General features: G+C 37.4%; 2 protein-coding genes across 2 annotated transcripts; both read right to left on the reverse strand.

Moving 5' to 3' along the window:
* Window positions 1-7,875: 7,875 nt before the first annotated feature.
* On the reverse strand, window positions 7,876-9,828 carry LOC132848046 (C-C motif chemokine 4 homolog). Its single transcript, XM_060873559.1, has 3 exons — window positions 9,689-9,828; window positions 9,359-9,470; window positions 7,876-8,555 (listed from the first exon to the last, which is right to left on the reverse strand). The coding sequence occupies exons 1-3, from the start codon at window positions 9,756-9,758 to the stop codon at window positions 8,456-8,458; spliced, it is 282 nt and encodes a 93-aa protein (XP_060729542.1). The 5' UTR covers window positions 9,759-9,828; the 3' UTR covers window positions 7,876-8,455.
* Window positions 9,829-14,271: 4,443 nt separating this feature from the next.
* Window positions 14,272-15,913, reverse strand: LOC132848047 (C-C motif chemokine 3-like). Its single transcript, XM_060873560.1, has 3 exons — window positions 15,768-15,913; window positions 14,965-15,076; window positions 14,272-14,736 (listed from the first exon to the last, which is right to left on the reverse strand). The coding sequence occupies exons 1-3, from the start codon at window positions 15,832-15,834 to the stop codon at window positions 14,625-14,627; spliced, it is 291 nt and encodes a 96-aa protein (XP_060729543.1). The 5' UTR covers window positions 15,835-15,913; the 3' UTR covers window positions 14,272-14,624.
* Between the last annotated feature and the right edge of the window lie 5,499 nt (window positions 15,914-21,412).

Raw genomic sequence — 21,412 nt, forward strand, 5'->3', positions numbered from 1 at the left:
AAACAATGGCATATAAATATTCCTGCAAGGTTGCCCTCTGGTGGTCAGATCCAGAAATGTCCAAGCTGTCCCTGAAAGCCTAAAGCGGCCTTCACACTGCACATGACAAACTACGGCCGATAAATCGGAAGTCATTCATTTCCTATGGAGAGTCACAAAGATGCTGCGTGAGGTGCCGACCATCTGCGGATCTGTAATTTTTGGATCCGTTTTGAGCGTTGGATCCATTAAAAAATTTTAACTTGTGCGACTACAGCGCATCTGATATGCCGACAGGATGTGATGTATTCCAATGTTGTCCAATCAGGTTTGTGTGCACGAGGTGATAAGAATTATTGAAACGTATTAATATTAACTTTAGTAATTTTTAAACTTTATCAAAAACAATCTTTTTGTTTTAAATACATTGTTGCTCTCCTTTACTGAAGACACAAAAGAAAACATTGCAAATCAGTGTGTATAAAACACTACCTGACTCGGAGAAAAAGTCTCAGTGAGTATCACCGTCTAGAGCAAGAGTTGCGCCGTAATGGAGAAGATTTTCGTGGTTATTTTCGGGTGTCACGATCATATAGTATTGGGTTTTCCGAGACCGCGAGAATTAGCTTCTCTCCCATGTTAACGTCTACACGATCATATTGCACATTCTGTGCGACTGTCACTAGGGGTGAAATCCGACAGTCGTGTCCGTTTGTCGTGTGCAGTGTGAAGGCCGCTTAAGAGTATGAATACAAGCACTTTATACAATCCAATTATGCACACTGTATAAGCATATAACATATAAATGACGTTAAATATGGTGATAAATTATGGTAGCATGAGAGTAGTAAAAGATTTTTGTAAATATTAAAAAATATTCAAATATTTTAATGAAAGTAAATGGAAAATGAGGGGGTGGGTGTAATGAATATTAGGATTATTAAGAAGAAAAATACAAGAATCTACCTAATATCAATATTACATCTGTATGACATTTTGGTTGCATCCCATTCCTGATCGTTGAGATCATTGAGTCAGATTTCACAACAGCCCTTATTATGTCTAAAGCAATTATGCTTCAACTTTGATTCATAAAATATGGACAATAAGGCAAATTTACATTTATATTTACATTTACATCATTTGGCAGACACCCTTATCCAGAGCGACGTACATAAGTGCTTAAATTTCTAGCATTGAATACATTAATGCTGGCTCACTAGGTTACATACTTAAGATACCATGTTTAAAACATTTGTTCAGAGTTACAATGAAAAAGTGTCAAAGTTTTTTTTTAAATGCAAAAGATAGTGAAAGAAGTGCTAGTTGAAGTGTTTCCTGAATAAGTAGGTCTTCAACCGCCGCATGAAAATAGCCAGTGACTCAGCTGTCCGGACCTCTAGGGGAAGTTCATTCCACCACCTTGGTGCCAGAACAGAGAAGAGTCTTGTAGTATACTTGCCTCTTACCCTGAGAGATGGTGGAACCAGTCGAGCAGTGCTGGTAGATCGGAGGGTAACAATAGATTAAAAAGAAAAGATGGACTTTATCTTACTGTTGGCCAATGAGAAGGATTGAAGGCAAGTGAGAACCAGCAAGAGAAAACAGGAGATCATGACTGCTGATGGTGATGATTAGGATAAAGATGATGATCACGGTTTGAACAGAACCGTTTTAATGCAAATATCAGCACAGCAGTGCTTTTATTAGCTGATTAGAGGCATGGACAAATGTGGTTTAAGTGCAGGAGGGCAGTTTATATGCAATGCAATATGATTAAGAGGGGAAAAAAATGCACCTCTTACACAGGAAATCTGTCTGTGGTTTTTACCTTAACTGATACTGAGGAGTGTTTTACACTTTATAACCAAACTCACATACAGTGTATGTGAATAATTAATTAAATAAACCTGGTCATTTAATTTAATGGATTGCAAATCAGCAATTCTATTAAGAAAAAAAATCTATGAAACATACAGGACCAAACACTCAGGAAAAAATGAGAAACAAAACCACCCTCAGTGCTACATGTGCTGTTTGTGGTCAGCAGGAGCTCAGAGTGATTTGGAGAGGAAGAAATAACTATCAGCTTGCTGTTTGTCACACACAGAGTCTATATTCAACACATCAAGCCTGAAGGACTAGCAAACTAACAGATTTCTAGAGTTAAGTTGATTTACATTGAACTTTTAGAAATCCACACTGTCACATACAGTAGCAGCTTTTCAGAAATCTGGATATAGAGTCACATCTTTATATATTTAGATATTAAATATTATACTTTCTATCAAGAACACAAATGAAATATATAGATGTAGTCAGTGATTGGTCAGAGTGAACAGTAGTGATCAGTGATTGGTCAGAGCAAACAGTAGTGACCAGTGATTGGTTGAAGGGGATAACAGTGATATATGACTGGTTATTCTGGAAAATGGTGATCAGTGATTGGTCGGTGGAAACAGTTCAGAGATCAGAGATTATGGGAACAGTAGTGATCAGTGATTGGTCAGAGGGAACAATAGTGGTCAGTGACTGGTTAGAGGGAATGTTGGTGATTAGTGATTGGTCAAAGAGAACAATAATGATCAGTCAGAACAGTAGTGATAAATGAATAGTCTGAGGGAACAATGGTGATCTGTGATTGGTCAGAGGGAATGATGGTGTTCTGTTATTGGTTAAAAGGAATAATGGTGTTCTGTGATTGTTCAGAGGGAATGATGGTGTTATGTGATTGGTCAGAGGGAAGAATAGTGACTTTTGATTGGTCAGATAGATCAGTGATTGAGTGTTGGGAACAGAGGTGATCAGTGACAGAGGGAATAGGGAATGATGGTGTTCAGTGATTGGTTGGAGGGGAGAATAGTGATCTTTTATTGGTTGTGGGGGGGGTGATCACTGATTGGACAGTGGAAACAGTCATGATCAGCATGTGATCCTTACACCAATACAGCATTTGTTTGACTGTATATTTGTAATCACACCCTCTAGTGTCACCCATATGAGGATGGGCTCTCCTTTGAGTCTTCTTCCTTACCAATTTAAGGGAGTTTTTCCTTGCCACTGCTGCCTGAGTCACCTCAGACTTGCTGAATGGGGATAAATACATATACATACATACATAAATGCATACATACATACATACATACATACATACATACATACATACATACATACATACATACTGTGAACTATATTTATCTTGAATTTTTATCGTATTAATTCTTTATACTTCTCCTTATGTTTACCTTCTGCTCTATGTTTATGTTCTGTAAAGCTGCTTTGAGACAATGTCCATTGTAAAAAGCGCTATATGAATAAACTTGAATTGAATTGAATTGAATTGAATGTGGCAGGACATCAAAAACATCTCAGATTTCTCTGAGAACTCTGAACATTGCCTGCCTCCTCTATACCGCATGAGCTGAATAACTTTTATGCTCGTTTCAAGGCTCACAACACCGCCCACACAGAGAGCGCTCCCGTGGCTGCTGCAGAAGATGTGAGTGCACTCTCCGTCTCTGTCGCGGATGTAACCCAATCCTTCCGACTGCTAAACATCCACAAGGCTGCGGGTCCTGATGGTATCCCAGGCCGTGTGCTATGAGCATGCGCATTCCAACTAGTTCCAACCAATTTTCACAGACATTTTCAACCTCTCCCTCTGTCTGTCTGTGGTTCCATCGTGCTTCAAAAAATCCACCAGTGTGCCTATACCAAAGAAAAACAAAATCACATGCTTGACTGGAGGCCCATTGCTCTCACACCCATCTTCAGCAAGTGTTTTGAGAGACTCATCAGAGATTACATCTGCTCTGTGCTGCCTGCCTCACTGGATCTGCTACAGTTTGCATATCGTAGCAACCGTTCCACAGACGATGCTATTATCTCGTTGCAGCTGGATCCTGGACTTCCTGATGGGCAGAAGTCAGGTGGTATGAATGGGCAACAGTACTTCATCCCCGCTGACCCTCAACACTGGTGCTCCTCAGGGCTGTTTACTCAGCCCACTCCTATACTCCCTGTACACACATGACTGTGCACCCACACACAGCACCAACATTATCGTCAAATTCGCTGATGACACAACGGTGATAGGCCTGATCACCGACAACGATGAGATTTCAGGAGACAGACCAGAGAACACAAATTCATCACCATCGACAAGACACCTGTGGAGAGGGTAAGCAGCTTTAAGTTCCTCTGCGTTAACATCAGTGAGGATCTCACTTGGTCCATACACACTGATGCAGTGCTGAAGAAGGCACATCAAGGCCTCTTCTTCATGAGACGGCTGAGGAAGTTTGGAATGAGCCCCAGCATCCTCAGAACATTTTACACCTGCGCTATAGAAAGCATCCTGATGGGCTGCATCACTGCCTGTTTTGGAAACAGCACCGCTGGCAACCTTAAAGCTCTGAAAAGGGTCGTGCGAACTGCCAGCCACATCGTTGGAGGTGAGCTTCCCTCCCTCCAGGACATCTACACCAGGTGGTGTATAAGGAATCCCAGAGGATCATCAGTAACTCCAGCCACCCATCCCACAGACTGCTCTCTCTGCTTCCCTCAGGAAGACGTCTCCGCAGCATCCGATCCCGCACTAGCCGACTGAGGGATAGCTTTTTCCCTCAGGCTATCAGACTAATTAACAGTCAAAACTAATACATCCTACAGCATACTTCCACAATATGGTATGCCACACAGTGCACTTTAACTCTAAAAGTTCAACACTGGACTATACATACACACTGCATTTAATACAATAATCTATCTGTTACCACTGGATACCATCCGATGCACATACATGACATTTCTGTATGCAGCTCACATACAATCTGTTGCACCTTAGCATATTTTTATGTGTCTATATGTCTATATAATGTAGAAATGTGTACATTTTGAGTATAGTGTATAAAGTGTAGTGCTAACGGTATGTATGTACATATTGCGTATAATGAAAGTGAAAATTCTTTCTTTGCATTTATCCCATCCAAAGTGCAGACACACAGCAGTGAACACACACCCGGAGCAGTGGGCAGTACGGTGCCTTGCTTAAGGGCACCTCAGTCATGGCCGGTCCGAGACTCAAACCCACAACCTTAGGGTTATGAGTCAAACTCTCTAACCATTAGGCCACGACTTCCCCATGTGTAATGTGTAGTAGTACACTGTGTGTACTGACTATATGTATGTGCATATTGCACATTTTCACCTGTTGAAGTCTGTATGGTTATATGTTAATTGTTTCTGCAATTTCTGGAGTTCGCTCCCAAGAATTTCACTCACCAAGGCACATGTGCTGTGGTGATGTGACAATAAAAGTGACTTGACTTGACTTGATCAATGGCTGGTCTGAGGGAACAATAGTGATCTGTGACTGGTCAGATAGATAAGTGATTGGTTGTTGGGAAGATTGTTTTTTTTTAGTTGAAAAAAAAATTTTCTACATTTTTTAAAAAAAAAAAATTTTTAGCCAGCTGAAAATAATGGAGAACATCGTTTGTTGAACTTGCACACTGCTAATGAGTTGAGTTTACCTGCTCTCTCATTGGCTATAACAGCAGCCGAGGTATGAGGTGAAGAGCAGTATCAAGTGCTCAGAAAACAGCTTTTGGTTATCTTCATCATTTTGGTCATCTTCATCCAACCGATTTCTCCCTGTTAGATTTATTTTTATTTGATATTAGTGTGCATTAATTCAATATGTCATATCTTCTTTTTCTTTTATAAATTAGAGAGATAGAGAATAGCGGGGGAGGGGTGGGCAGGAATAAAATTAGGTCATGGTTTTATATCATAAATTTTTGTACCACACACTTCCCTTCTGATATTGTTAAATAGTACAGAGTGAGTTTAGTAAACACAATGACAGCAGGAAAATGACAGCATCAGTATTTATTTATATTAGGATTAGTACCTTTAGCAAAGAATTCTGCTAAGTTAGATTTTTAGATAAAAGTAGCTAAAAGAATTAAATCAAATCAACCATTCTTTTGAAATCAAATGGAAAGAGTCTGAACATCCGGAAAAAGCTGGCAGGCTGTGATGAGAAATAAAACCACCCTCAGTGCTACATGTGCTGTTTGTGGTCAGCAGGAGCTCAGAGTGGTTTGGTGAGAAGGAAATAACTATCAGCTTGCTGTTTGTCACACACAAGTCTATAGTCCATATTCAACACATCGAGCCTGAAGAACCAGCAAACTAACAGATTTCTTATTCAACTAGATTTAAGTTGATAACTCTAGATTTCCTTCATTTTAATTGCATTTTATTTACATTGAACCTTTCGACACCGCCATGAAGCAGCTTTTCAGAAAATTCAGAAATTCAGAAATGTTCTGATTAGCAATCCAGTGGTGACATCATTGCTGTAAAGCATTTTCAGGTGAAATTAGACTGAAAAAAGTCACTAGGGGTCATCCTGTGACACCAAGGAATCAATTGCATATTAAGCAGATTGTTGTTATATTTTCCATATCCAAATGTTTTAATTAAAAAAATGAAGATTTTTTGCTTGGAATAGAAAAGAAAAGATCAGAATGGAGCCTTATAGTTTTATCAGATAATACAAGAGATTATAACGTATCTCTTACAGGAAGAAGATAGCTAGTTATGGGACCACAGATTTTTTATATATTTACAAGATTTTATCATTTCAATGAAGAACTCAGATTAAACATGTTGTTCTTGTGAAAAACATTACAACGAAGAGGGTTTAACACAAAGAAAAACAAGGTTATAACTAGTGCTGATCAGTGATTGGCTGGTGGAACCAACAGTGATCATTGATTGGTTAGTATGAACACTGGAGCTCATTGATTGGTTAGTAGGAACAATACACAATACTGATCAGTGATTGGTTAGGAAGGAAAGATTCTCATATCAGTGATAAAAAAGCCATCATAAACATGTAACCTGAAGTATTGATAATAACCTACTGGTTTAATTCTGCACACCCGTCTGTTACAGTAATGATATCATATGCAATCATTTGTAGCATGATAATAATCCTTTTTTGCATAGGTTGGGTGTCTCCATCTCAGAAAAATAGCTCCCAGATTTACTGCTGATTTGTTTTTTCCATCCCAATCTACAGAGACAGAGAGTAGTGGAGGATGGGTGTAGAGGAAGCAAATTAGGTCATGGTTTTATACAAGAAAGCCTCTTTACCACACACTTCCTGTGCAATATTACAAAATACAACAAAGTGAGTTGATCAAAACAATGACAAGAGAAAAATACCTAAATCTGACTGTATTTAAACAGATTAGGTTGCTTTATCTTTTCATCCATTCACATTGTTCTTGTATGGATAAAAAATACAAATAAAAATAGTGTCTCTTCTGTTAACAAGAAAAAAAAAGCTTTTTATTTTTTAAATCCTTTAAATGTCGGAAGCACGGTGGCTAGATTAACAAAAAAACAGAGATCTGAACACACTATTCCATCACAGTTCAGTAGTGAGGACTTTATGAGATTCTTCACTGATAAAACAAAAGAACAAAATACATGTTCAACATATGAGAGTTGTCACTATATGCTTCATATGTCACTATGAATTATAAAGGATATGTTTGGGTCATTGCTTTTATTTTGGCTCCAGACTTTCAATCCAAAAAAACATCTGATTCCAGTTGGTTAATTCACATCTGCAATCAGCCATCAGGTTTCCATTTTATATGTCAGGAATGAAGGCCTGCAGCCACACCAGGTCTCATAAGGGCCCGAAAGTCTTCAAGCATAAGACAAATAACCACTATGACCACCACTGATGATATGCTTAATCTGTTACCTAGCTAGCCAGTATAAGAGACTTCAAAGCACTTTGCTCTGGATAAGAGCTTCAGTTTCACTTTTATTTAGCTACAGTGACAGCTCAAACACAATATGGTGGCAGAGCAGGAACTCAACAATGTGAAAGAATAATAAAAATAAATGTCACCATCAAAGGTCACTTGAACATTTTAATCTTTTAAGGTTAACACCATTGCCTTTAAAATGTGAAACGACTGTAACAGACGGGAGACCCTGTCTGAAATGGGGATCAAACCCGGGTCTCCAAGGTGGTCTCGATCACCTGTGTACAGAAACTCAGGCCTACATGGAGAATGATTATTTATTAACAAAAAACAAGGGAAAAATACAACACGAGTAACAAAACATAACTATGACATGGGAAGGTAAAAACACAACGGCTTCAACTGTACAGCTTGAACATAATGACTGATAAGAACAGAGACAAGAAATAATAAGAGTAGCATGGCATAACACACATGGGGACAATAATAACAAATAAAGCATGCTATGATGTAACACCTGCCCGCCCTCTGCTGTTCTGAACGGGAACTGCCACAGTAGCTCCTGACATCATTAATTCATGTCCACACCCTTAGTTAAACAATACTAGACTGATTCAACCACTTAATTAAACAATACTAGACTGATTCTTTGTTTATATATACATATAATGAGAGCGGTTTTAAGCACTTGCTTTAGGTTTGTCAATTTTGTTCATGTTGTTCTTCACCCACTTGACTTCGGGGTCTGCACACAAATGACGGCCGGTCTTTAGGGTAAAGCTGTAGAGAAGAGAGAAGATTAAGAGTGATCAGTGTGAAACTGTAATAAAATCAGACAATCACGCACTCGTTAATTCCACTCAGGGGGAAAAAGTCAATGCTGACATTCCTTACTGTTCTATACCATAATACACAATGTACACAACACCCCTTAACACCCAGATCTGCACAGACTTTTTAACTTAAATTTGAATTTAATACTATTATTATTATTATTATTATTATTATTATTATTATTATTATTAATTTATATTGTGAATTTCCATATAAGATGAATCTAAGATCTATCTATCTATCTATCTATCTATCTATCTATCTATCTATCTATCTATCTATCTATCTATCTATCTATTTAATTTATCTGCCTGTCTTCTCTGACACTCCCCAAACTGATATTTTAAATGTATATCACAGACTGTATATTTATAATCACACCCTCTAGTGTCACCCATATGAGGATGAGGTTCCCCTTTGATTCTGGTTCCTTTCAAGGTTTCTTACTTCCATTCAAGGGAGTTTTTCCTTTCCACTGCTGCCTGAGACACCTCAGACTTGCTCATTGGGGATAAATACAAAGACATTTAAATATATCTAATATTAATCTTCAATTTTGTATTCTATTAATCTTAATATAATTATTTATAATAACCGTTTATGCTCTGTAAAGCTGCTTTGAGATGATGTCAATTGTAAAAAGTGCTATACAAATAAAACTGAATTGAATTGTACATAAAGCAATAATAGACATCGATTTAAATAAAAAAATGTAAAAAAATATAAACTAGGGTAAAATAAACGCTTACATGACTCCAGGTTTTGGACACTGATGCTCTGTTCTGTGATACACTGAAATGAGTCTCACTTGGATTCGATGTGTCTGAAACCTGAAACAGCACTGAGATGGTCCGCTTTCACCTGCAGAAAAACATTTTAGTTCTGGGATTAAATAATCTTTTTTTTAACAGAATAAAGAGAGCCTGGTGAAGAGATGACTGTTCTTGGCTGCTATAATGTAAGTGAGAGGAGGAAAGAACTAGTTTTGAGGAAGAATCCTTGACTGGATTAAAGGTCTGCTGTCATGTTGTAAGTGATTGCAAAAGGTTTAAATAATATAAAGGTGAAGTTTATCTTACTTTCGGCTGTTGCGGAGGACTGAAGGCAGACAAGAACCAGCAGAACCAGCAGGATACAACGAGGGATCATGACTGCTGAATAGGATGATGGTGGTGGTGATGATGATGATGATGATGATGATGATGATGATGGTGATGATCTCGACACAATCGGAAAGGTATTAATGCATGCATCAGCTGACTCTAGAGTTTATATAAGCTGAAATGAGAAGGTGGAGAATGTGGTTTGAGTTTGAAGGTGAGGTTCTACCAGAAGTAAAAATAAAATCATCTTCTGTTGGAAGCCTGTCTGCGGTTTTCACCTACAGCAAGAAAGAAGTGAGAATAGTTTGTAATTACGACAAAGAAAGATGAACGAGTGAAACTTTACTGAAGTGAAACACTAAATCTGTTCAGATCAAAACTCTCATATCACACACAATATAAAATGATTGTATACATTTATTATTAAATGTTATTCATTATTCACACATTTTGTACTTTCTCATCACCCCGACTTTTTTGTCTTTAATAAAAAGTTTAAAATTGGCATTAATTTTAAATAATGATTCTGAAAAATCCCCTAGATTTCACATCCGCATGTGTTTTTCTGCATGTGACTAAAAAAAAAATCAGGGTGAAGGTGCATTTCACCACATTAAGGCATTCAAGCCGCACACGTTATTAAACTATAAAGTCAAAAGTATGTGCACCCCATCACACCTATTTTCCAATTCTCTGTTTCTTCTTCATACTGAGTCTGAAAGACACAATGTGTTTACACTTTTCCTTAAAACTCAGAGACACAAACCCTTCTCCAGCACGAGAATGCTGTTGTGCACAAAGCACAGAGCTCCATGAAGAAACAATGTGGAGGTGAAGGCTGGAGTGAAGAACTCGAGTGTCCTGCACTGAGCTCTGACTGTGACTCAACCCCACTGAACACCTTTATAATGAACTGGAACTGGAGTCTCCTCAACATCATCCTGACCATCAGAGACTGATCTCACACAGACTCAATCCACACAGACTCTTCCAGAAGAGAAGAGTGGAGCTGGTTATAACAGGAAAAAGAGGAGGAATAAATCTGGAACAAGACGTTCAACAAGAATATAAGGGTGTACTGGACAAACCTTTGATCCCAACTGAAAACAGTTAGTGAGAAAATGATAAATGTCTTAATTTTTTTTTAATTAAGTCCATTTTCTGAGTTTTGTAAATAAATGAAATAATACATGCTGTGAATAAGACTAAACATATGAGAGGAAAAAAAGAAGGGCGTAATGAGGGAAAAAAAATACTTCAGTAGAAAAAGGTTCAGTTTGTGGTCTGGAGAGTGGAGTGGGGGAGGGGAGGGTTTTCGATAATGATGAGATTAGCAAGCAAATAGCTAGAAATAATGAGTTTTGTTGACCTTTTACTGAATTCTATATATCCCTGAACAGATAAAGAAAATATCTTTAATAAATAAAATAATAATAATAATAATAATAATAATAATAATAATAATAATAATAATAATAATATCATTCTAGTCCAACCACTGTGGTATAAGAGGAATAAAGAAAACACTTTAAGAATAGAAAATGGTATCGAGAATAGGAATCAATTTATTTAATAATCAATGTTGATGTGGGAGAAATGCTTAGCTCATGTGGTGGTCAGTGGGTTAATAGAGTGGAGAAAGTAAGAGCTTTGGAGAATACAGAGAGAGAGAGAGAAGTGGAGTGGAGGAGGTGTGGACAGGAAAAAAAAATAGGTCATGGTTAATATGACAAATCTGCTGAACCACACACTTCCATCGTAATAGTTTAATAACATGATGACAAGTGAAACATTTCAGAATTATTCCTGTCAGACAGCATCATCACTCATTTCATTTGATCTTCTATTTATGAGTCAAAATAGTATTTTCTTTTTCTGGTGCTAGAGCCTTAGAGGAAAGACAGAAAGCAAAGAGTAGAGGTTGTGCAATGCAGATAAAAAGTGCAGATATTTTTTATTTTCCAGATTTCTCATATTACCCAGTTAGCAGTAAGCCATTTTTTGAAGATGTGACAGATTTGTCATCCGGATTGAGGCTGGAGATTATTCTATCGCTGAAGGACAGACAGAAGGTTATAGAAAGAAACCTTGTGCCTCGCTAAGTTGGCAAAACCAGGCATCGGTGGTGGCTCAAAACTGACGGCAGGTGGTGGGAGGGAAAATAAAACCTCAAGGGAGTGCTGAGGTTGGGGATGTTGTTCCAGAGAAGATCACGTAGATGATGAGGTAGGAGTCCACCTACATTCAACCATGCAGCACTGTGCTGTGTCATTACAATGACTTCAACTTTAACTTTATTCATTTATATAGCACATTTTACTGCAATTTCAATTGCCTAAGTGCTGCACAATATTACAAAGACATAAAGCAATATATATCAAACCGATTAATACAAAGAAAATTAAAACAGAAAAAAAAAATAAAATACAAAAAAGCAAAACAGATAAAAGATAAAATGAAATAAAATATATAAAAACAAGGTCTATTCTCAACGAACGCTAAATTAAAAAGATACGTTTTTAACTGAGACTTAAAACCTTCTAAAGTTGAGGCCTGCAGAATGTACAAAAGGAGGCTGCTCCACAGTTTTGGGGTGATGACCATGAAAGCTCTATCGCCCATAGATTTTTTTGAGGAACGGGGAACTGGCAGTAGAAGTTTATCTCCTGTTCTCAGAGACCTGACTGGAGTATGGTCCTTTAAGAGGTTGGTGATATAACTTGGAGCGATGTTGTGAAATGCTTTAAAAACATCAATAAAATTTTGAAATCAATTCTATACTGGACTGGAAGCCAGTGAAGAGTAGATAATACTGGAGTTGTGTGTTCTCTAATTTTTGTGTCTGTTAAAACCCTAGCTTCCACATTCTGCACTAATTGCAGATGAGATAGATTGTGTTTGCTTATCCCAACATACAGAGAGTTGCAATAGTCCAGTCTTGAGGTGATAAAAGCATACAGAGAGGATGTTTTATCAAGGATGGGTTTCAGCCTGGAGATCAGTCAAAGTTAAAAACTACTCTTTACTACTGACTTAATCTGGTTGTCAAAGCTGAGGGAAGAGTCAATAATAACACCCAGATTCCTAACAGTATTTTTAAAGGTATATCCAGTGGGGCAATAGCACTAGACATAGCTTCCTTAAGTTTCGATGGACCAAAGATAATTATCTCAGATTTTTTCTCATTTAATTGAAAAAAAAACTGTGCGATAACCAGAGTTTGACTTCATCCAGGCAGAGTACTAAAGGCTGTAGCGAGTTAAAATTTCCAACTTTAAAAGGCAAATATAATTGAGTGTCGTCAGCATACAAGTGATAAGAGATGTCATGACAATGGCAAATTGAGCCAAGAGGGCTCATGTACAAAGAAAATAGAATGGGCCCCAAAATAGAACCCTGAGGAAGACCATAGTTTAAAGATGCCAGCGAAGAAGAGTTATTTGCAAAATTCACAAAGAATGTTTTTTTCTTGCAAATATGACAAACCATTTTACAGCAGTCCCCTTGATACCTACTTCATCCTCGAGGCGTTTCAAAAGAATTGAATGATCTACCGCGTCGAAGGCGGCACTGAGATCCAGCATAATCTACAATGACTTGTAGCAACAGCTACATTAAGCCTCCATGAGTGTATTAATATCAACCTGTGACCTTAAGACACACCCAGTTTAACTTCAGAAATCAACAGGATATTTATTTATTTATTTATTTATTTATTTTATTGAGATAAGAGTTGTTTAATAGAGACTAGTGAAATGTTCACTTATGGACAAAGCTACTATACTGTAAGTGACTTATACAAGAGGAAAGAAGGGACTTATTTTACCCAATATTCCAGACTCTTGTGCTTTTAAAATGTCTGTTAGCATTTTTTTTAATGGACCACTAAACTGATATTTCTGCTTCGGTTCTAAAAATGTTTTCCTGAAATGACTTTGACTTGTCTGCGGATAAAAGTCAACTGAATCACATACTGAGCTACAGCTGGATGACGAACTAAAGGTACACTGTGGTTCCGTTATCTCTAATTGTGCAACACATGATGCTTTGAGGGCTGTGTTCCGTTTCAGGGTGACTCCGCCCCATCACAGGACGAGACGACTCTCTGAGAGGTTTTGTAGGAACGATTCTGTGTAAATCTTAAACAAACGTGACAGATTTGGATTGATGTATTAGTCGAGTGTTTTCACCACCATCACAACACCAACTGAGGGAAAACATGGTTTAGAAGAACGTTGTATCTCTGTAGAAGAGAATCTTTTGATGGTTTAAAGCTTCAGTAACACACTTTAGATGTTTCTCCTTAAACTGTCACTTGTCTGTCTGGGTTTATTGACTGAAGCCACATCTTCTGTTTGTGTGATGCAGCCTGCAGCATTGATCAGTGGATTTCAGGTAAGGACCAATAAAAATAAATAAAACATATCCAGATTATAAAACAGCTTTTGTTTTTAGTTTTTTTTTCTTTTGTTTTCTAAATACAATCAATATTACTATCATGTAATTTATTAATCATTGATGCTATCACATGTCCTGAACCACATCCTTTGCATTTAAAATCCTCTCACACTGCCAGCGGTTTGACAATGATTAAAGCTTTATTTATTAATGAACATCATACTGTTTTTTTTTTTTTTTTTTTTTTCAGTGCATCAGCAAATCAAATGCAATTCAGTAGCATGGAACTCAACAATCAGAGGAAATAATATGAAAGAATACAAGATACTGATTAGTGAAAACTAGCAAAAAAGAAATAAAAATTATGTTCCATTTAAAATGTTCTTTAATATGTTTAAAAATAAAATGAATTACTGAATTAAAAAAAATGATTCAATTCAGTTAAACAAAGAGCATTTGGCAATAAAATAATAATTGGAATAATAAATGCATGTCTTATTAATGGAGAGAGGATTTAAACATTCCCTGTAGGTTTGTTCAGGTGCTGTTCAATTTTTTTCATGAGATTCTTCACCCACTCATGTTGGGGATCTGCACACACCTGACGACCATCATTCAGGGTAAAGCTGTAGAGGAGAGAGAAGATTTACATCAGTGTGAAACTGTAATAAAATCAGAAAATCAGACACTCTGACACGCCTCAAACCTCCAAGATAATATAAAGTTAGATTCATATATAAGATTTATAAGTTAGATTCAGTACCAAGTTCAATTCTATTACACATAAACATAAAGAATTAATAGACATTAATTAAAATTTATTTAAAAAAATAAACAAGTTGCTGAAAGCTTACATGACTCCAGGTTTTGTACACTGAAGCTCTGTCACTGCATACGCTACAGAGAGTTTTGCAGGAATTGGCTGTGTCTGAAATCTGAAACAGCACTGAGTTGGTCCTTTTGAGCCTGTGTGAAAACATAGGCATTTGTGTGAAAACATAGGCATTGAGTTCTGTGATTAAATGTTAAAAAAAAAAAAAAAAAAAAAGATTGAAGGTGGAAGATGCAGCCTTTTGTATGTGTTGGACTGAACCACATCACTGCGGAATATTAATATTTATATTAATAAACTCGTTCTGATATGTTAATGTTTCCATAGCAACTTGTTCACAGGGGCACGTACGTAATAACATGCAGGCTTAAAAAAAAGGGTAACATATTTGTATACGCCATAGATATGGTGGAAAATGTCTATGAGACATGTACTACAGAGCTCATCTGCTATAATAAAAAGCTCTGAGAGAGTAAAAAGAGAAGCTGCTGAAGAAATGAGACAAAACAGAGATAAGGAAAAAAAATCTAAATAGATAATAAGTATAAAAAAGTATAATGGAGTAACTTGGTATTAGAGGAAAAAAACAATTATGGACATGATGTTACAGAAAGATCATCATCTTAAGCAGTAACTCTGCTTCGTCACACCGCCACATTACTCAGTATTTTACTGTAACAGTGTAACAAACTTTATTATTCTTTACTATTAATCTTAAGTAAAGATGACCTGCTCATCTTTTAAGGTATCTGTATACACCAAAACTATGTAACACCTCATACAGCTACCTAATAAATGTTATAAAAATGATTAAATTGATCTTACTATCAGCTGTTGAGAACTGAAAGCTGAAGAGAGCCAGAAGAACCAGTAGGAGACAACGAGTGAACATGGCTGCTGCTGCTGCTGATGATGATGATGAGGACGATGATGGTCTTGATGCAAACCGAACGATATTAATGCAGGTTTCACCTGAGTCTAGAGTTTATATAAGCTGTAAAGTGGAGGCGGGGGGGAGTGTGGTTTAGGGGTTTGGAGGTGACAAAAAAGTTTCACTGTGACTGAGAAAAAAAGCAAACCTTCCTCAGAAATGACTGCGTAATTTTTCACTTACAAAAAAAAATACCTACAATCATTTAACACTTTAACACCTCAATTATCCAACACATCTGTGGTACATGTCGTAATGGAACGAAACTACTGAGGTCCCAAAAATGATACAACTTAGAAAAATACTGAAATATAACTGTATAACTGTATTTGTCAGACATCCCTATCCAGAGCAACATACATCTTATCTCATTTTTATACAATGGAGCAATTGAAGGTTAAGGGCCTTGCTCAGGGGCCCAGCAGTGACAGGTTGGGATTTGATCTTGAAACATGTAGATCAGTAGCTGGAGTCCATAAACACTTATAGCAACACACCATCATCTTTGAGCCTCACTGCTTCTGGAAAGAAGTTGTTTTAGATAGATAGATAGATAGATAGATAGATAGATAGATAGATAGATAGATAGATAGATAGACTTTGATATTTCCTGTTGACTGTAACCCATGTGAAAGCTCACATGGGTTGAATACTTCATGCTCTGAAACTGCAGACGTGAGCTCAAGTAAATACATTTGATGGCATGTGGATAACAATGAGATCACTTTCGAAAAAACGTTGAAGTACGAAAATCACAGCTAAAAATATAAACTATGTGCACAAACACCTACACATGAAAATGTTGAAAAATTTAATAAATGAATCATTCAAAAGCGATACGGATATGGAAAATATGTGAATTATAGCTAATAGCTATAGTTAATGTATTATATAAACATTATATATATAGTAAACTTTGTAAATTTTGTGAGATTTGGCAGCCATTTGTGAAAAAAATTGCTAATAAGAATAAGATATGAATAAGACTGAGCATGTGAGCAAGATTATTAGTGCTGGGAAAAATAGATTTCAGTAGAAAATGTGCAGTTTGTGGTTTTTTTTTTACAGAGTCAAGTGGTAGAGAGGAAGTGGTTTGATGAGTGTGTAATAACGATTAGCAAGCAGATTGAGTTTAGAAGTTGTTTTGTAGATGCAACAATGTCACTCGTAGGTAAACATGTATAATAAAGAACGGTGCAGGACACTCGAGTTCTTCACTCCAACCTTCACCTCCACACCAAACAAATTGTGGAATTAAACACTTAGGAACATGGTCTTATAGGAACATTTGAATTAAGTTCTGTTTTGTTTGTGGATGATGATCATCAGAGTAAGAGACAGACATACAATGCCACTTCCACTCAACACTCACAATGACAAATAAGTTCTGTTCTAGTAGTGTAAAGTCACCTATAGGGAGTGTAATATGATGATACGCACACATCATGGTCAATACATGGAAAATACACAGAAGAGTGGAGGGGTGAACAGAAAGTAAATTAGGTCATGGTTTTATATGACAGCGCTGCTTAACCTCACATTTCCCTCATAGTAATACAAAATAGAACAGAGTGAATTTAAAAACCATTGCTCCCTTTCCACCAGAAAGAACAGGGTGCTGGTTCAGAGTGCTGGTTCGAAGTTGGTTCCACTGGCCCTTTCCATGGGCTAGAGAGCCATCACAGAGCCAAGTCTTACGTCACTATATAAAACATTATCAGCAACGTTAGCGCATCAGCGGCAACCACAAACATAACATAAACAATGGCGGATGTTGCTTTACTGTTAATGCTCATGGCTTTGTGAACCTACATTGTCATCTAAACGCAGCAAATCTTGATTTAAAATGATTTAAAAATGGCGATAACGACGTTCTCTTTTGTCTTGTTGGTCACAGTAACCCCGCCCCCAGCCCCTGACGCAAGCGGTTCTTAAGTTTAGACCAGCAATGTTTTGGTCCATGAGACAAAGTGAAACCCAGGTAGATTACAGTGGATTGTCAGAACTGTAATTTAGACAGTGAGGCTTTAAAACACTTGGCAGCCAGATAATTGATTATGTGCAGTGATTCTCAATACTCAAAGTCTCATTATCAGCAGAGAGAAGCAGATACCACATGAATGAACACCTTGGGAAGTCCACAAAACCCTGAGGCAGGCAGTGAGTCCCAGTAAACTCCTGTATCTTAATAATGGAGGTGAAGGCCTGCATCTCCCAATGTGCAGGAATGCTAGAAATAAACAGAACATGAAATAAACACAGAAACATTAGTGCATTTAGATGGTAGAGTGTATTTTTAAAGATAGAACATTTGATTTCCTAGAGGGGAGATCTCTATCACAGGAATGTTGATGAAGCCACATTTAGATGCGAGAGCTCAGTGTTTAAGTGTGTGACATGTGGTTTCACTCAGTGCACAGTCATGTTTGTTGTTATACTGAGATCTCTAACCCCCCTGAAGCAGCAGTGAAAGTTGAGGTGGTGGGTATAGAACTGGTGTCTGTTGGTTTGACTCGATTGCACCCTTACACTCCATATCTCTTCGCTCCATTCTACACTGATGTATCCAATGGCCTGACATGTCACAATGATGACACCTTCATTTCTTCAGCACCAGTTTGCAGTTCTCTAATATGACGATAAAATTCTGTTGTCGTTTCACAAATACCAGAGAGTGTCCAGGAAGCATGTTTTAAAAGTAACTTTCGGGTTGAAATCTCTTACACCTGCCCTGATGCCATGCTAGAAAAGAAGAAATTTAAACCTTATATCATCAGAGCACTACAGAGTGTATGGCACATTGCAGCTTGTCATACCAGCCCTGTCATTTCACATCAATCAGTTAAGACTTAGTTGCAAAGCATTTAAAAAGCTGATGTGATTTATACACCGAGCTGCTGCAGCTCATCATTTTATACTGTAGCTTTTCTTCTTAATTGATTGTGTTCTTGTTTGTCTCAATTTGTGCTATTTGTCTTAAATAACAGTGTGGCACGGTGGCTTACAGGTTAGCCTTGCACCTCCGGAGTTGGGGGTTGGAACGCTGCCTCCACTGTGACTGAATGGAGTTTGAATATTCTTCCTGTATGCCAGGGGGCTTCTTCTGAGTACACCAGTTTCCTCCTTCAGTCCAAAGTGCATGACTGGTTGGGCGATGGGTAAAATGTTCAGTGTGTGATTATGCCCAGAGATGGGTTGGCACCCTGTCCAGAGTATCCCCTGACTTGTACCCAGAGTTCCCTGGGATGTATAGGGTCCATGTTCCCCATTACCCTGTGTAGGATAAGGAACATGGAAAATAGAAGGATGTGCAATTTACACCAATAATAACGGAAGCCTTTATTATCACCACATATACATTACATTCATTCATTCATTTCACTCAGGCGTCATCGGGCATCAAGGCAGGATACACCCTGGACAGAGTGCCAACCCATCGCAGGGCACACACACTCTCATTCACTGACACACACACACACTACGGACAACTTCCGTACAATTAAAAATGCAAATAGGCATATCTGGTTAAATATGGTTAGTTTAGGTTAAATATTTAATTAAAAAATTAACATAACCAAAAAAAAAAGCAGTGACTCGTCATAAATGATTTAAACGATTTAAAGTCGATCACATTAGTTTCTTATGATTACATTGACACCCGCTCAGGAGAGGTTTTTTGTAGACGAGAGCTGAGCTGAGCTGTCTGTGAAAACCGTTAAACAGTTTTTCAGTGCAACAATAAACGTGGGATGTCTAATAAGCAAGTCCATGTTGCTATAGAAATGATATTAAACAAACCGTTCAGCCATTTCCAAGAAATGAGATTTGATATATATACGCAGCACATATTTATTTTCCCTTTTATTCTTATGATCATTTTTTTGATGTGGATGTGAAAATCTGCATTAACCGATAACACCTCTCATGATACACTGAATATTGACTTGTTGATCTGTTTTTGCAACATCATGCTTAAAAAGAGAGTGTGGTTTGACATGATGGCGGCAGATCGAAGGCAACAAAAAGTTGCACTTTGATTAAGAAAGATAAAAAAGCAGCCCTTGCACAGGAAACCTGCATGAAGTTCTAGTTAAATAAAAATAACATCTAGCACTTCGAGCACTTCACAGCCAAACTTACATCACACAAATGCATCAAATAAAGCAAAGACAGATATGTGCAGCTTCACTGGAGGAAAAGAGTAAATCTCTTATTTTACGTTACAGTGTGTGTGTGCATGTGTGTGTGTGTATGTGTGTGTGCATGCTATACTAATGTGTGTGCACTTTGATAAGAACAAGATAAACAGACTACAGTACTTACCGCACAGTTCCCACAAACAGACACGTTCTAATTTTGGCCTTTTTTTTTTTTTTAAGAAATTTTCTTAGTACAAATATATACTATGTTGTGTTTTATTTATATATTTATTTTTGATATCAAAGTGATGTGTTTTTAAGGTTAATGTCTATGCTGGATAAAGTGATGGTTCTTTAAATTATCTCGCTTTTTTGTTTGTGTTCGTAGATAATGTTAAAAAGTGTTATAAACACACACTATCACTGTCATTTCTATTTTCATGTGATGTGATAAACACACACTGCCTCCATAATATTACAACAGTGTGAGTGATGACTAAAGGAACATTTCAGAATTATTCATCAGCATCATCACCTCTGTTTATGAGTCAAAATAGTTTTTCATTTTATCACATGGCTTCAGAAGACAGAAAGAATTCAAAAGTATTAGTCAGTGTAACAAACTCTACTTCTCACAACACCCACGACACACCACAGCCTAAAACATGGCAGCTCCAGACTACATGTCCCAGACTTTTAACCAGACACCTGTTTAATCTTACACCTGCTCAGCTCTGAACAAACCTCCAGGATTCAGCTTGTTGTAAAGTAATGCTCAGTTTGTGTCAGCCTTTTTTTTTCTTCTCAGTGTGTGATATCTAATTTATGCTTGTTTTCCATTTTTTGATTTACATGTTTTTTGCTCACACCTTAATACCAGGTGTGAAAAGGACCTCAGTTTTTTTTCTTATTAAATCAGGTCATATGACTCACTATAAAAGTCTAGACCAGGGCTACTCAATAGGCGGACTCCTGTCCGTGTGCTGACCCAAACAGGGTTAAATCTGGACCGACGCCCAACACAAATTGCTATTTTAATCATAATCCAAATGAGTTTTCTGTGCATATATACAGTATCTTTGAAGCGTCTACTACTCTGTTTGATTCATCTATGTCGAATCACAGAATCACAGTTGCTATAGCAACGTCGCTAGCTCGCTCGCGACAGCCAGACCGGTCATGTGCTCCGGGTCAGACATGTGAAAAGGCAGACTCATCGTTGAAATAACAGTGTTTTATTTATCTCTTTTGCTGACTAAAAGTGAAAATGGCTTGTTCAAAGCTGCCCGTTGATCAAAGAAAAGTTTATCTTGAAAACCGCGAGTTTAAAAGTGAGTGGACAGAAAAATATGCATTCGTGCTCCCCAGTGGAAGCAAAAGACCAATGTGTTTAATCTGCA

Source organism: Tachysurus vachellii, chromosome 7 (genome assembly GCF_030014155.1).
Source record: "Tachysurus vachellii isolate PV-2020 chromosome 7, HZAU_Pvac_v1, whole genome shotgun sequence".
Classification (NCBI taxonomy): domain Eukaryota; kingdom Metazoa; phylum Chordata; class Actinopteri; order Siluriformes; family Bagridae; genus Tachysurus; species Tachysurus vachellii.

Bases quoted from the DNA above. Each gene is read 5' to 3' on its own strand.
- LOC132848046 (XM_060873559.1), bottom strand. From the start codon at position 9,758: ATGATCCCTCGTTGTATCCTGCTGGTTCTGCTGGTTCTTGTCTGCCTT. The intron at 9,471-9,688 runs GTAAGATAAACT...GTTTTTCTGCAG, and splicing joins GTCCTCCGCAACAGCCGAAA to GTGAAAGCGGACCATCTCAG. The intron at 8,556-9,358 runs GTAAGCGTTTAT...TCTTCTCTACAG, and splicing joins TGTCCAAAACCTGGAGTCAT to CTTTACCCTAAAGACCGGCC.
- LOC132848047 (XM_060873560.1), bottom strand. From the start codon at position 15,834: ATGTTCACTCGTTGTCTCCTACTGGTTCTTCTGGCTCTCTTCAGCTTT. The intron at 15,077-15,767 runs GTAAGATCAATT...GTTTTCACACAG, and splicing joins TCAGTTCTCAACAGCTGATA to GCTCAAAAGGACCAACTCAG. The intron at 14,737-14,964 runs GTAAGCTTTCAG...TCTCCTCTACAG, and splicing joins TGTACAAAACCTGGAGTCAT to CTTTACCCTGAATGATGGTC.